Source organism: Podarcis erhardii (assembly GCF_964252035.2).
Source record: "Podarcis erhardii genome assembly, chromosome: 13".
Lineage (NCBI taxonomy): Eukaryota > Metazoa > Chordata > Lepidosauria > Squamata > Lacertidae > Podarcis > Podarcis erhardii.
Window position 1 is genome coordinate 26,910,341 of NC_138502.1, and position 17,356 is coordinate 26,927,696.

The window sequence follows — 17,356 nt, forward strand, 5'->3', positions numbered from 1 at the left end:
AAATGTTGGAGGGTATGGAGTTATTCGACTCCCAAGCTGTCTGTATAGGGATTTTTTTTTAAAAAAAGCTTTAATGTTTTATTACATTTTTATACAGTGGTACCTCGGGTTAAGTACTTAATTCGTTCCGGAGGTCCGTTCTTAATCTGAAACTGTTCTTAACCTGAAGCACCACTTTAGCTAATGGGGCCTCCTGCTGCCGCTGCACCATTTCTGTTCTCATCCTGAAGCAAAGTTATTAACCCGAGGTAATATTTCTGGGTTAGCGTAGTCTGTAACCTGAAGCATATGTAACCTGAAGCATATGTAACCCAAGGTACCACTGTATATGTTGGAAGCTCCCCAGAGTGGCTGGGGCAACCCAGTAAGATGTGTGGGGTATAAATAGTAAAATTATCATTATGGAATGGGGCGTCCCTATTTCCATCGGAGAAATGTTGGAAGGTTATGCCATTATTTCAGTACAGTGGTACCTCAGGTTACATACGCTTCAGGTTACAGACTCCGCTAACCCAGAAATACTACCTTGGGTTAAGAACTTTGCTTCAGGATGAGAACAGAAATCGTGCTCTGGCGGCACAGCAGCAGAGGGAGGCCCCATTAGCTAAAGTGGTGCTTCAGGTTAAGAACAGTTTTAGGTTAAGAACGGACCTCCAGAACGAATTAAGTTCTTAACCCGAGGTACCACTGTAATAGTAAGCGCGGGGGGGGGGGGGGGAGAACATGAAGGCCAGGGGACTGCAACAACTGTGAGACTCTGCATCTCTTCATTGAATGCCCTTCACCTGGGCATTGCAATCTGCAATTCTGCTGTGCTAGAAGACCTTGGAATTTACTCAAATAAACAAAGAATGCCCCATTGGAAAGTCTGGCTCTTGAGCTTATCCCACCCCTCTCTCACACACACAAACACAACCAAGCCTGCAGAGAAAATTTATTCCTGCTTGCATTTTTCCATGACTTCCCCTTGATCTTCAATCACATTAAATTCCTCTTTAATATGCGACAAAGTACTGTTCTGGAATGGGATCCTGGGGACAGCAAGTCAGGAGCCAGAAGCTTAGTGCCTTTGAGAAAGACTGGCTGCTTTTCAAACTCTCCCCATGACTTGTCTGTTGTTTTATCAGATTATCCCTTTAATCGCTGAGTGTGCCGCCCCATTCCCCAGTTGGCAGCTTGCTTTCCCCCCCTTTTTTCTGGGCGGTGGTGGGAGGTAAAGCCCTTGGCAGAGGTCAGACAGAATGCATACCTTTTTCACCTGTTTCCCAACCCCAAATTGAGCGGGGAACACGGACATTTTCCAAAATGTGATCAGAGCTTTTGTCCAGTGAACAACAACAACAAAAGGGAAGGAAAGGATTTTGCTGGTTTCCAGAGCTGGATAGATAGGTAACGGCTAGCTTACATAGCAGTCAAAAACTGCTTTGAAAAAACTTTACTGCGATTAATCATCTGGGTTTTAGCTCGTTCGAGTACTGTAATTAAATGTGAAAGTTATTTCCAAAATCTATATATTTTCAGATTTCTTTTTTTAAAAAGCTACTGAAATATTTAAGCTACCGAAAGAACGTGTGAGAACTCACAGTTTAATGCAAAAGAAAGGCCATCGTTTTTATATATGTAATAATTTTAAAAAAATCCTTCCATTCTGTATTACAGTTACATCAGAAGAACCAAAATAACCTCAACAAAGTGTGAACATAATTCTCAGCCTTGCCTTTCAAATATTTCCATCACCAATTAAACAACTAACACTTCAGTTGCTTAATTTTCTGATTAAAGGCTGGAAATTTAGTAATGCGGATCTTATTTATTTATTTATTTATTTATTTATTTATTTATAGTTCCACTTAAGAAGCCCTGTCTAACGCCATAAACACCCTCCCTTCTCTGTGAACTGGAGTTCAGGGAGGAAGTGGGGCCAGTGAAATGACCTGCTTCAGGCAGCACCAGGGAAGGGTGGGGAGGGAATAGATTAAGGCAAGATTTGGTGTCTAAATGATGCAGCAGGGAGACATTTCAGGGGAGGAGACTTTCCCAAGGGCTCTGCTTCAGGTCCCACCATGCCTTGGGCCAGCACTGGTGAGAAGGACAAAAGCAGATTATCTTTTTCAAGAGAAGTACACTTCCTGCCACTTCTCAGGATCTTTCCTGGGACCGTTTCAGCAGTAACCCTGCTCCTGCTTTTCCCAGAATGCCTCTGTCCACACCACCCCTTTCTTTTCCCTGAGGTAAACAGGTGTCATCACGATCCTCTAAGTATTACCGATGTGGGTCAACTGCCCTGTGCCAGAGGTTCCTCCTTGGGCCTTCCCCCCACCTCCAATAAAACTCTTTACTGTTAAAAAAAAAGCTTTACATTATTTTTTGTTGTTGCAGCTGTTCACAGCCACTGTTCCCTCATCTGGTGCTGCATTTATTAACTTATGATAATGTTTATTTCACTACTTATTATTACATTGATATCCCATTTCCCCTTCAAGGGAAGCTCTTTGGTGTGGCACATGGTTCTGCCCCTTTCCCCATTTTATCGTCAAAACAACCCTGTGAGGTAGGCTAGGCCACTGGCCCAAGGTCAACCAGGTAGCTTCATGGGCTGAGTGGGGATTTGAACAATGATCTCCCCGGTTCTAGTCTGACGCGCTAACCATTACACCTCATAGGCTCTCAGGGGTGCTGACTTGAATAAAATATTGGGGTAGTCCAGGTAATAACCTGCCCTGCATAATCGATCACAAGATCACATAATCGATGCATGCCATTTGAATGGCAAGACCCATCAACATTGGGGGGGCAGCCCCTTCAAATATTTTATTGAGGGTGCGAAGGGACCTCGGCCCCTAGGAGTTGGCTCTTATGAAGGCTTTCCCCTTGTCAAAGTGTGTTTTTATTTTATTTTTTAAAAAATAATACTTATTAACTTTCCATTTTATAACATATACCGTAAATACAATCTTGGTTTTTTCATAAAGTTCATGAGCTCAAAGGAGCTTGAGTGAGGTGAAAAAACAAAGTCAGTGAGTGTTTTTAAAGGCTTTCTTCTCCATCACCACATGATCCCAGCCGATCAGGGATAATGTTGTGAATGTGATGGTGTCATTAGCACCATTATGTCCTGTGTTGCCCTCTTTCATGGCATGAGGGGAAAGTAAATACGTCTCCACTGCCGAGGCATCATGTTCAACATGCTCTTCCTTGACATAAGACGCCACAGTGAAACCATCACAGGCAACGTGTAGGCCTGGTTGTCTTGGCAACAAGGATGCCTTCTCTCCCCTCCCATCAAATCCTCACAAACCTTTTTGTATGATTTTCTCTCCGCCACCCCTATCCCGCACGAAAGATGGGGCACTTGTGTATTAAAAGCAACTGCCTACCTCCTTTTGGCTCAACGCCGCTTTCCAAATCCGTTGCGGTTGTGCCTCTGCGCTGTGCACGAGGCAGTCTTTCAGGCAGGTTTTGAGGTTGCCGAGAACAACATTAAAGCCAAAACAAGCATCGCTAAACAAAGGGAAAACATATTTTAGGAAAACCGAACGTAATTCCAGACACTGTAAAGGAAACTTAAAAATAGCAACTCTCCCCTCTCCCTTTGTTTTATTGAGACACCCTGAACAGCTACAGGATGCTTCTGGCCCTATAAAAATTCTCTTGGGGAGTCTTGGTGGTGTGTTTTGCTTACACTCTTCTGACCAGTTACCATATTTGGCATTGGGAAGGAAAGTTCACCAGTGTCAGATTAGGACACCTTTGTGTCTTTCCAAACAGGAAGTCATGTTATTGGCCAATGGGGCCAAGATTCCCATTCCTTGGAACAAAAGGGGATGCCTCGGTCCTTGCTGGAAAGTAGACTAGCCAGTGTAGGAGGTTAATTTTCTAGGAGGTTTGTGGCCCAGAGCAAGAGATTATCACAGCGACCACTTGCAAGGAGCCCATAACTAGGGATTGAAAGACTGATCAGTTTCAGTTCTCTCATCTTCCAGTCTTAAACCCAGTTTTCCAGGTTTCTGGAGCAGTTTGTTTTGTTAGAGAACTGTATCACAAATTTCGGACAAGTGCAAGTTTTGAAGGATAGCTGAGTTTTGGCTCTCGTGTTGTTTCAGTTTGATATACATGTCCTTAACTGCAAACTGAATTGAGTTTCCTATTTCTCCTGGTGACATGGCAGTAAACACTTACGCAGAGCTTTTAGGGCATAACAACATAGAACATTAAATGTTAAATGCATCATGGATATTAAATTATAGGAATTAGGGGTTCCTTCCAGACAGGTGTGTATTGTGGGCTGACAAGTGCTCCTCGTGCATGCAACTTTTTGGCAGAGCCCACGCAATGTCATTGGTATCAAAATGCCAGCCCCTATTCCCCCTGTAATAATAATAATAATAATAATAATAATAATAATAATAATAATAATAATACTTTGGATTTTCCCATTCTAGGGTAAAACATCTGGTGGTGCTCTCCAGAAGTTGTTGGACTACAACTCCCATCATCCCTGACCATTGACCTTGCTGGCTGGAGGCTGATGGGCATTGTAGTCCAACAACATATGGAGGGCACTATGCTGCCTGTCCTGGCCTAGACCTGTTTTTGTAATATTTAGAAAACAAGCATTTAGAAAAAACCTTGCAGGCAGTCGACACCCACTTAGAAGTGTCTTTCTCCGTTCTTACTCTTCTTAGATTATGACTGCTATATTATCGAAAAACATAGTCACTTTCCCTGCATCCGAATTATCATAATAGTTACCTGCAGTTGTATGCAAATTGTACTGATGAACTCATCATCACAGTTAATTGACTGCAGTTTCTTTAATTGGATTATAATTGACATTTATTTGTGTGTCCCTCCACAGGAAGTCTGGAGGGTGGCAACATAAGAATGGGCCTTTTCTGTGGTTACTCCCATTTTGTTGAATGCTCTCACCTGGTTTCTTCATTGCATATCTTCAGGTGCCCAGCAAAAACATTAATCAATTTATGGCCTGTGTGTGTGTGTGTGTGTGTGTGTGTGAGAGAGAGAGAGAGAGAGAGAGAGAGAGAGAGAGAGAGATTATCTTTTCCTCCTTTTACTATTATTATATAATGTATCTTGTGTTTTATGCTGTAAACTGTCCTGTGGTCTCTTGATGAAGGGAAGTATATAAATTTAATTAATTGTGATAGCCGCGTTGAAAACTAACAAGTTTCAGAAGCCATTTCCAATGTCAAAGAGTTGGGGAGCAGCCACTGAAAACAAAATAAGAAATGCCTATCCAAACACTCAGAATCCTGGATCAAAGCCAATATTTTAATTTAATAAGTGTTTATATGTTGATTTGTTGAAAATAAAATATTGTGCGTCGTCACATTCCCCATTCTTTGGGAAATCTTTGGAGAGCTGTGCCTTTGACCTGATGACTCTTGTTTTCTTTTCCCAGAGAGCTTTGGGTGAAGGCTACCACCTTAAAAACAAAAGGAATGCCCCCTGTGTCTACACCCCACCTTCTCTTAAAGGTAAGGTAGCTTTGAATTGTTTGTGACTCGCAGTTTTCAGTGTTAATGCAAAAGGGCTTCCTTCTGTCTGTCCTGAATCGCCCACCATTTGACTTCATTGGATGCATCTGCACACATACACACAAAGTTCTGGAATTTAACACCTTTTAACTAACTCTCTCTCTCTCTCTCTCTCTCTCTCTCTGGGGAGAGAGAGAGAGAGAGAGAGAGAGAGAGAGAGAGAGAGAGAGTCCACTTGCGACTTCAGTCCATACATAATTCCCAAGAAAAACATTGTCTTTGTCTTCTTCTTCTTCTTCTTCTTCTTCTTTCTCACAGTTGCATGAAACTCCCTTGCTGCTACCCCTCCCTCCGTCCCCGCCCCCCCCCCATCCCCCAGGCTGCCGGGGAACTTGCAGTTCTAAGGAAACAGACTCCGCACGCACTTGATTTGGATATGCGAGGTGCCCCCCTCTCTTCCCACCCTATGCTTTTATTTTTATATTTTTTCATAAAGAGTTGACAACTCCATCTGCTCAGAAAGCTAACCATTCCACAGCAGCGAAGGTGACCTTGGGCACACAGAGAGAAGGGCTGGGGAAGGAAAGGAATATGTGTGGGCGGGTGGGTGGGTTATGCATGAACCAAACTTTGCATTACCTTGCGCCGACTTTCTTCGTTTCTGATGAACAGAACCAAGATGCCAGGGAGATGGGGTGACTCATAGCAGTGTATGTGTGTACAGTATATAAAATGGGGAGGTGGGAATCTCATCTGGTCAGCAAGCCAGAACCTTATTCTCCCCTGCCCCTTGATGGGTGGGCAGGGTCACCCACCTGTCAGTCACCCGATGATGTCACAATGGCATCAGGCGATGATCGAAGCTCTATGCGGTGCTTTGAAGCACTGTTTATCAACAGGCTTGAAGCTGCAAGAGTGATGACTCCAAGCATCCTTTTGGAAGGATTGAGTTGCCCCATGGAGAACTCAGCCCTGAAGCTGATGCAGCAGACTTTTAAGTCACCCATCAGCTGTTGGGTGGTGATTTCAGGACTACTTTCTGCAGGGATCAGCTGCACAGTCAAGTTCCCCATGTGAAGCTTGGTCGTACAGCCTGCCCTACGCCTGGTGCTACATATTATGTGGGCACGGTTTGGGCAAAACAGCCTCACAGGCCAAACTGGGACCTGTGTCAGGACAAATCTAGCCTTCAGGCTAGAGATTCCTCACCCCCATAGAAGACAGCTCCTAGTGGCTGAGGTCCCTTCAGCTCCCCCAATAAAATATTTGAGGGGGTCACCCCCCATGTTGATGAGCAATGCTATTCAAATGGTGTGCCTGAACTGCGTCTTGTGATCAGTTACGCTGGGTGGGGCTTACCTGCCCCCCCCTAATATTTTATTCAAGTTGGTAGCCCTGTTATGAACTATACTTCTCTGCATTTCTCCTTAAGCCATGAAGCTTTTAAATGCTCCAGCCAGAAACATATAAAAGTTTAGTTTCTTTCCAAAAGGTCACATTTTAAGGACAATCTGTTCCAAGCAAGGCCCAACTTGGAAGTGGAAGAGGATTAAATGACCTGCTCCCCTGCCAGTCTCTCAGTGGCTGTACGGAGGACAGTCCTCTGTTTGAAGGACTTGCAGAGGCTGTCCTTTCAAAGTCCATTTTAAAGATAAAGGGTCTTGAATTCGCTACCACCTGAGCAGCAGCCCGAGCAGGTACACAAACCACCTGGCCTCAGTTTCCCCACCATAGTGAGATGGCTCAGTTGGTTATAACATGATGCTGACAAGCCCAAGGCTGCAGGTTCGATCCCCGAATGGAACAGCTGCATATTTCTGCATTGCTGGGGGGCTGGACTAGACAATCCTCAGGGTCCCTTCCAACTCTATGATTCCATGATGTTTTCTCTTTCTCTGTAAACAGAGTAATTATTTCTTCAATTGCATTTATGCACAAAAATCAACACATGCCAGTTTTATGCAAGTCTCCCTCTTTCTTTGTGTGTGATGCATTCCCACTTTTTAAGCAACGTGTGAGCAGCTTCTTCCGGCAAACAAATATATAGATATGAAAATGTTGGGAACTCGGAACTGTATGCGATTAACGACACGCAAAATCTGAGCCAGAGAGTCCTCGATTTGAGATTAATTCATAACGCTGGCCTGGATCTCTTTAAATGGGTGCTTTGTTTCAAATGCCTTAAGTCAAATATACCCCAAACACTATCAGGCTCCTTTGGGGTAGATGCTGGTATCAAGAAAAGGCCACTGAAAATTAATGGCAAATTACCATGATCAGGTTTGTCCTCCACAAAAGATGAGCCTCCAAGTGCCCCTATTTTCCAGGGACAGTCCTAGATTTTCAGAAGCCACCAAGGTTTCTGATTTGATCCTAGAATGTCCCACTTTTCCTTAGGACGTCCCTATTTTCATGAAATAAATGTTGGCTGATATGCATTTTGAACATACCAGGAAGAAGTTTATAATCAGTGTGACTCCCTCCCACAATAGATGCAAAAGTAAATGACCCTTCTTGGTCATCAATGATGCATCCATTACATATTTATTTTCAACTGTAGGCTGAATTAAGCAGAAGCTTTCCTGGCCTATTAATTACCTGGCCCCCTTGGTGATTTCCTCAAGGAAATATCCACGTTGAAATCATTGCATAAAGTCTCCCTCACTAGAGCATATTCTGGCATTGTTTAAAAACCTCCTATTGTCTTTCTTTTGTAAAACTTAATAAAATATTATTTAAAAAATAATAATAAAAACCTCCCACCCAAGTAGGCATCTGAAGGCTGAAGGTAAAACTTGAGTTACAGATAGGTAGCCGTGTTGGTCTGCCATAGTCAAAACAAAACAAATTCCTTCCAGTAGCACCTTAAAGACCAACTAAGTCAGTTCTTGGTATGAGCTTTTGTGTGCATGCACACGAAAGAATCTGAAGAAGTGTGCATGCACACGAAAGCTCATACCAAGAACTGACTTAGTTGGTCTTTAAGGTGCTACTGGAAGGAATTTGTTTTGGTAAAACTTGAGTTTGACTTGAGTAATTCTAGGCTCCCTTGGGAAGGAAATAAACACAGGCCTTCTGATTTGAATGGGAAAACCAAAGAACTCTGGTTTGCAGCTACATTTAACAGCGACGCAATGAAATCAGAGTCTGTTGAAACTAACATCAAGGTCTCTGCTGAGGAAGGCCTCTCTTTGCTGCTGCCTTCCAAAATATAACATTGACAGAAACAGCTGACGAGGATCACAGATGCTGGTTTCTTGAAAGCGCAATACCTGGAATTTCTGGAAGTATTCCAAACACTTCTTATTACCTACTTTACACAGAGAAAGAGAGAGACACACACACACATTAAGCATCAGTTTGTCACTGCAGTTCCTTCCAAGCTCAATTTAAATTATGTTTAAACTCACTGTCGGTCACGTTAGGAAAACATGTTATTGGCGTCACAGTTAAGCCAAGTTTTGGTCCCTGAGCATACATTAACATCGCAGTCTCCTGGGCCATTTATCCCTGGCATGCTAATATTGTGCACACAAATGCCAATGGCCCAGTTCATATGTGATTCTGAGCACATGGAACACCATACAGTAAGGTTTTTCTAAAACATGCCCCACATTGTACTTAAATTGAGTCTCGAACCTCCAAGACCTTGTACTTCTGATTGTGCATTCCCCAGTGCTGCTGATATCTATGCAGCAGGAAGTTGCCATTGACTTCTTACCACCGACTTTTAGTTCTCATTGTGTCAACTTTCAACAGACAGGCCTTACTCATCCCTTCACAAAAGCAAGCCCTTTCTTTTTCGCTTTGACACATCACCTGATAGAAATGAAAGGCAGCCAGTCGAAGCACGGATGTGCACACACACGCAGAGCTTTCGACCCAGTCATTTGCATTTTCCAGTTTTAGCACTAAGGTCAGCAGCAAGAACATCCACTCTCCCCCACCCCCTGAGTGACAAGTGGCGCTAACTTCCCAAACGGAGGTTGGAAGCGCCAAGGCAGTTGGAGGCCAATGTGTTTGACAACAAAGCCCTATTTAAAGACCTTCCCTTGTGCTGCGTTCCTCTTCCCACAATCTGCTGTTTGTGTCATGAGCGCTGCCAATAATCGGTAGCGTTTCCTGCAGAATGCAGCCTGGAGAGGAGGGCATCCCAGGAGAAAGGGAATGGCTGCAGCAGGATTCTCGACTCTCTCCAAGGCTCAAGGCCACTTCTGGGTGGTGATGGGGAGGGCAGGGAGGGAAGAACTTGGAACGAGGGCTGCGCCAGGAATTCTCTATCCAACTTTGGGTGTTTGAGAAAGGCGGATTAAAGTGGGAAATGATGCAAAGAGGAACAACTGAAATGAACATAGGAATGGGGGGGGGGAGAGTTTTACCTATATAGAAATTAGCAGAGTACATTAGAGTGCTCTAAAAATATGTAAGACAATTGCTATATTATTAGCTAAGATTATGATTGTGGGTGCCACCGGACTGTCACTAATTTGCAGGCAGGATTCAAGAGTGTGATACAACGTTAGGTTTGCACAATTTGCGCAGTTGTACACCAACCCACTTTCAGTATAGTTTGTGCCTGCAGATGTTTTGGGTGAAAATAGGCCTTTTGCTCCACTCGGGACGTGTCCAGTAGCTTTCTGCTGAAATCCCACAACTTCTTTTTTTTAAAAAATAAAAATGTTCCGGGGGTGAGGGATGGGGAGAGGGAATGTCCTCCTTTCATTGCACTATAGCACAGAAGTGCCCTTCCAGACCACAATAATCCAGGAATGCTATGGTGGCATTGCGTAGCAACTAAAAAAGCTGAATGATGTGTGGACAGTACAGTGTAAATCCACCACCATTGCAGTGTTATTGCATCCAGGACATGTGGCAAAATACTGTACATATGCAAAAGCAAATCCACACAAAAAAAGGTTTTTTTGCTATGTAGAAACATGACAAGGAAATGCATTGAAAGGTGTGGTTTGAAACAGTGACTAACAGGAAAACTTATAAAGACCCCGCAAGCAAATCTGAATGAATGTCTGATGTCATCCAGCCACCCTGAGAACAGATTAGATCAAATGTTCAACAAAGACTGGCAAACGCCCGCATAGCTCAGTTGGGTAGAGCATGAGGCTCGTCATTTCAGGGTCGTGGGTTCAAACCCCAATAGGGGCAAATGATCCCTGCATTGCAGGAGATTGGTCCAGATGATCCTCATGGTCCTTTCATGATAAATTCTGTTTAAGCAAATTGGGATGAATGCCAGACATCGTACATGCCTTTAAACCGGGACAGGGAGCTGCAGCCCTGGGAGGGGTCTGGATGTGGCCCTTCAGGCCTCTCTGGGAATTCTCTCCAGAAAGAGAAGCTCACTTTGGTTTGAGCCAGTGCAGTTTTTAGATAGGTGCCTGGGTCATGTCATGGGTCGAAGGTGAACTCCCATCTCACAGGCAGTGGCTCCATCAGCTGTAGATGGCTGGTGCCGCAAACCTGACTGGTGTTAGGCGAAGGAGTAAATAGACTGGGCTGATAGATGAAGCCAGAATTGGGGGGCTGGGGGCTGGAGATGAGCAGTGTTTGGAGTGCACATGCCCCCGGTGCTGGAAATGCGCTGCCTGTCAGAAGAATGTGAGAAACCGCATGCCAGAATGGGGTGTGTGTGTGTGTGTGTGTGTGTGTTTCACATCCTTCCTGTTCTCCGACAGGGAATGCTCACTGCCAGTTGCTCGCCCCCCACAAAGTGCTGCACTCATCCATTTCCCGTCAGCCTTTGCTCTCATCATCACTCCCCCGCACCTATTGTTCGCACCTGTCTTTCTCTAATTCTCTTCTTCTTCTCCCCCCTTCCCAAGCTATTTGATCTTCTGAGGGGGAGTTGGCACATTGCCTTCCCACACATACCTAAAGCTTTTACATTGTTTCATGGCTGCTGCTTTTAAAGGGGCTCTTATCTCTCCTTCCCTCCCAGGGAGAACTGGGGTGCGGGTAGGGGGGAATCTTGAGGCTGCGATGGAAGTAATGAGCTGTAGTCTTGCACACAGCCAGGCTTGTCCGCTCTCCCTTGATTTGGCAGGGATGGAAAAGACATAACGATGATGAGATAAAATGCAGGGTGGTGGGGAGCTGGAGAGCTCACCCGCTTTTTCCCTGAAAAAGCCGTGTCTAGGAACCATACATAGTCACCTAACAGTACTGCTCCCTAATCCCTTTTTTATAGTTAAAAGTAGCTGTGAAGCCTGAATTAGGTTGGAAGAACTGCTTAACCCTTTGCATTCCAGCCATTTTCCCCACTAACCCCCCCTTCCTCCCCATGGTTGCTTTCCCATTCATGTGGTGGGGACGGGAAATGATATAGGCACCTGTCTTCCCCTGCCCCAAGGGCACAGTTGGAAATGCCTGCAGATTAGCTCAGAGCATGAGACTTCATTCCAGAGCCATGGGTTTGAGCCCCATGTTGGGGGGGGGGGAGATTCCTGCATTGCAGGGGGTTGGACTAGATGACCCCCGGCGTCCCTCCCAACTCTGCAGCGCTACGATTCTATGAAAAGCAAAAGGTGACCAATGCATAAAAAGAAAGGATTAAGCACCTCCCCTGCCCTGCTATTCCGTAGATCAGTGATAGCCAAACTTGGCCCTCTGGCTGTTTTGAGACTCCAACTCCCATCATCCCTAGCTAACAGGACCAGTGGTCAGGGATGATGGGAATTGTAGTCTCAAAACAGCTGGAGGGCCAAGTCTGGCCATCACTGCCGTAGATCAAACATGCTGCCAACCTCCCAAAGTATCGTATAGCCATATAGCATCTTGCTTGTCCTTACTAGCATTCCTCAAGCTGTTGCTGACGGGACCCAGGTCCCTGGCTGGCTCTCCCTGCTGTGTTTACATCCCTTTCTTCCTTTGAGGTGTGGCATATATTATTCTCCCCATCTAAACAGCTTACAGGGCAAATACCCGGATGGCAGCCAGAATTAGGGCAAGCCCACCTGCCTCCCCAGGGCATGAATGACAGCATTATAAGTGGAATTTATGTCTTTCTGTGCATGGTGCTCTCCAGAGTACAAGAGAAAAGGGCATGTTCACATTACTGCTTCCTCCGCACCCAGCGCTTTTAATTTTTGAAGCCACATTCACACGGCATTAGCCACAATCCGTATCAATCCTATAGTTTCTAGTGGGGTAGGAGAGAGCTGAAAAGAAATTGATATCTGGCAACCAATGCACCCCTTTGTTTTCAGATAGCACATGGGTAGACGAGTCTAAATAGGGGACACGGGTGGCACTGTGGGTTAAACCACAGAGCCTAGGACTTGCCGATCAGAAGGTCAGCAGTTCGAATCCCTGCTGTGGGGTGATCTCCCGTTGCTCAGTCCCTGCTCCTGCCAACCTAGCAGTTGGAAAGCACCTCAAAGTGCAAGTAGATAAATAGGTACCACTCCGGCGGGAAGGTAAATGGCATTTCCGTGTGCTGCTCTGGTTCGCCAGAAGCGGCTTAGTCATGCTGGCCACATGACCTGGAAGCTGTACGCTGGCTCCCTTGGCCAATAAAGCGAGATGAGCGCCACAACTCCAGAGTCGGCCACGACTGGACCTAATGGTCAGGGGTTCCTTTATCTTTTTAAACAAGTCTAAAAAGCCCAGGACACAAATTTTCATGGCCCTCCATCAGCTATGGAGGCTCAGTTATCAGAAGTAATTTATTTAGCGTTAGCTCTAGAAGTGCATACTCGATTCTCACCAAACTAAGCCTCTGAATGTATATTTTGCTCTAGGAGGCTTAAGATACTTTTAGGCAAACTAAGATTCTCCATACTTTATTTTAAGGCTTTGGGGGCAAATGCAAAAGAGGACAAGGCCCTTGCACCTTCCATAGCTGTGCAGAAGGTGGGATTTCAGCCAGACAAGCAGACGTTGGTGAAGTTCCCTCTTCTGCAAAACTGTTCCCTTTCTAGAGAGCCAGTGCGGTGTAGTGGTTAAGAGCGGTAGTCTCATAATCTGGGGAACCGGGTTCGCGTCTCCACTCCTCCACATGCAGCTGCTGGGTGACCTTGGGCTAGTCACACTTCTTTGAAGTCTCTCAGCCCCACTCACCTCACAGAGTGTTTGTTGTGGGGAAGGAAGGGAAAGGAGAATGTTAGCCGCTTTGAGACTCCTTCGGGTAGTGATAAAGCGGGATATCAAATCCAAACTCCTCTTCTTCTTCTTCTTTCGCATCTGGACACTCTGCTTTGCATGGGTATCTTTTCGAACTCATGTTGCCCTGGCTTCTATCTAGTCTTGGTCACCCCTGTCCTCAATAGCACAGTCATGTGGGGGAACACCCTTTCTGCAGATTTTGCAAAAGCCTGCTGTCAGTGGAGGGATGTGGCCTTGTAATCTTAGCTCCATGCGCCCTTTGTCCCTGGCTAATACAAACACAAGTAACTCTAAGTCTTCCCTACAATGCACAAATCTGGGATGTCGACATGAGCCTTAAGCTTACGTTCTGACCCACAAGCAAGCTGCAGTTTCCCCTTCACAGAGCTACAATTCCCAGCACCCTTTACACTTCCCAGAATTATTTGGGGGTAATTATACCTTAAATGGGCTTTAAATGATGGTGTGGATCTGCCCTACAGCCCTTCTTCTCCTGCCTGCCCCAGGGCTCCAGTCATTGGCCAGATAAACAGGTTTTTAAAACCAAAACAATCCCTCTCCACCCCCAGCAACCTCCATCAGGATGGCAGGTGGATTTCCATACTGTCAGGGTAAATAAACTACTTGGCTAAACGCACCCTTGTCCTTTTCAGTCGAAGGATTGCTGAGAAGCGATATGATAGCCGCCTTCAAATACAGTATCTCAAGGGCTGTCACATGGAAGTTGGAGCAAGCTTGTTATCTCCTGCTCCGGAGGGTAGGATTCAAACCGATGGATTCAAGTTACAAGAAAGGAGATTCCAATTAAAATTCAGGAAGAACTTTCTGGCAGTGAGAGCTGTTTGACAGGGGAAGGGCCTCCCTCGGGAGGTTGTGGACTCTCCTTCACTGGAGGTTTTTAAGTAGAGGTTGGATGGCCAGCTGCCATATATAATCTGGTTGGGATTCCTGCATTGCAGAGGGTTGGGCTGGATGACCCTCAGGGTCCCTTCCAACTTTGCAATTCTATGATCTCAGCATAGTGTGGAATACAGAGCACGTGACCTGTGTGGCTGCTCAGGCTGCTGTCCAGCTGCTAACTGCAGATGGGCAACTTCAAGGTCGCTCCTGCTCCCCACCTTCCTAGGGGTCTTTAGAATCCTCTGGAGAAATAATCTCTCAAAGGACCTGTTGATGGCATTTTACCATTGTACTGTTGAGAGTGTATTAACTTATGGTCTGTGTGTGTGGTTTGGGTCAAGGAAAAAACAACGCTGTCCAGGGTTGTAAAGACTGCGGTGAGAATAATTGGGTGCACTCTTCCCACCTTGGATCAAATCTATGCTTCCAGGTGCCATAAGAAAGATGCAGAGATAGTGCAGGATAGTGTGTACCCTGGAAATGATCTCTTTCAGTTTCTGCCTTCTAGAAGAAAGTACAGGGTTATAAAGACTAGGACTAGCCGCCTGAGAAACAGTTTCTATCCAAATGCAATTTTGGTTTTAAACGCACTGTAAAGTAGTCAGTATATTGTATTCAATTATGGGGTATCAGAGTTTTTAGGGGCTAACCAGACTGGGATAGCTGGGATAGCAGGCTTGTGGGTTTTTGAATGTCTGATGTAGATTTTTTCAATGTTGTTGTTCTGTATGGGACAATGACAATAAAAATTATCGTATCGTATCGTATCCTTTAAACCAGACTGGGATCAGGCAGCCCTTCAAATAGAGGACTATCCTCTTTAAATTAGGACACATAGCCACCCTAACTCCACCATATATGCAAACTTCCAATTTCAGCCCCCCACCCCCCTGCCAAAACCTTAGCTGATGAATGATGAGGTCTAAAGCAGGGGTCAAGCAACCTTTTTCAGCTGTGGGCTGATCCACTGTCTCTCAGACCATGTGGTGGGCTGGACTATATTTTTTGGGGGGAAATGAATGAATTCCTATGCCCCACAAATAACCCAGAGGTGCATTTTAAATAAAAGCACACATTCTACTCATGTAAAAACACCAGGCAGGCCCCACAAATAACCCAGAGATGCATTTTAAATAAAAGGACACATTCTACTCATGTAAAAACACGCTGATTCCGGAATGTCCGCGGGCTGGACTGAGAAGGCGATTGGGCCACATCCGGCCCATGGGCCTTAGGTTGCCTACCCCTGGTCTAAAGTACCGTATGTTTGACCTTTGGTAAACAAACAGCAGGGCTTGTGTAAAGGAACGCAAAGGAAGGTGTGTCTGCAAAGAGGGTACGAAGAGGAAAAAGTTGACACTACCAAATAAAAAGCCTCTTCTGAACAAGGAAAAGATTCTCTCTCTCTCTCTCTCTCTCTCTCTCTCTCTCTCTCCCTCCCTCCCTTGTGGCTATTTTTCTTCCCCAAACAAGGCGAATCACATTCCTCACTGAGGACTAGGTCCCTGCCAAGTTTATTGAACAAGGAAACCATTTTCCCCCTTTGTGCAAACTTTTCTATAGAACTTTAAGCCAGTTCAGGTGGTGTGGGAAAATTCCCACCCTACCCTGCGTGCTTGTACTTTCTCAAAGAACTAATCTCTTCTTTTTCTAAATAAATGCACATCGATGTTCTTTTGATCCCATCAAAACCGAAGTTTCGTCTGTCAAATGTTAAGGTGCTCTTATTGTGGGCAGTGTTTCAAATTATCGCCTTCAGAGATTCTGTGATTGAAAAAGGGATAAGGTAAAAAAAAAAAACCAACAACCTTGCTGATCGGACTTTTCAGCTGCCATGGAATGTTTAGGGACATTCTGACTGCTGAGGGTGGAGGTGCCAGATATAGAATTATTTATAACACCGTGGTATCTCTGAGAAAACTGTAAGGTCATTTTGGCTGGGGGGCAGGGAACATTGCAGTGCCCTGGGTCAGGGAACGGTGAATGTTTCTGGCAGCAGGGGGAGAGTAGGAGGAGAGACTGGGTTATTAATGAGATTATGTCTGCTTTGGGGTTTGTCAGTTTTAACAGACCTGCAGATGTGGAAGCTGCAGCAGTGGTTTCTCTTGCTCTTATCCCCACTCAGTCCCTTTACCCCATTCTCTGCTCCCCTCCAGCCAGATGAAGCAAACAAGCTGCTTCTGTGGCCCCAGAAAGCTGGAGGGGAGGTTGGGCAACAGGATTCGGTAGAGAGTGGGGAGGAATGGAGCAACATGGCCACAGCTTCTTGTGCAGTTCTGGATTTGCCAAAGAAACAGGCATGATCTTAGGCTTGTGCAACCTAGGACCCCACTGTCCTGGATTTACAGAAGCCGTACCAGTTTTTGATTTGATGCTGGAATGTCCTGCATTTCCTTAGGACGTCCCTATTTTCATCAGAGAAATGTTGGAGGTTATGGAGTTATGCAACCCCCTTTAGAATACATCTGAAGGCAGCCCTGTATAGGAAAGTTGTTTTTTAATGTTTAATGTTTTATTATGTTTTAATATATGTTGGGAGCCGCTCAGAGTGGCTGGGGCAACCCAGTCAGATGGGCGATGTATAGATGATATTATTATTATTATTATTATTATTATTATTATTATTATTATTGAATAGGATGTCCCTATTTTCATCAGAGAAATGCTGGAGGGTATAAGCATGTCAGGGAGAAGGCTAGCTAGAACCTTCACCATGACATGAAGTGACATTATTATTATTATTATTATTATTATTATTATTATTATTATTATTAATTCACTCCCATGGACCTCTCCACCCGTACTCCGAAGGTTCACCATCTCATTGACTCCAAGGC

The 17,356-nt window shown here is 45.0% G+C and overlaps 1 protein-coding gene across 1 annotated transcript in view; it reads left to right on the plus strand.

The window, feature by feature from the left end:
• The window catches only part of PPP1R1B (protein phosphatase 1 regulatory inhibitor subunit 1B), a 50,356-nt gene that overhangs the window by 17,232 nt on the left and 15,768 nt on the right, over positions 1-17,356 (plus strand). The window contains exon 4 of the mRNA XM_081837062.1: positions 5,423-5,498. Within this exon, the coding sequence (XP_081693188.1) occupies positions 5,423-5,498 (76 nt within the window). The remainder of the gene's footprint in view (positions 1-5,422; positions 5,499-17,356) is intronic.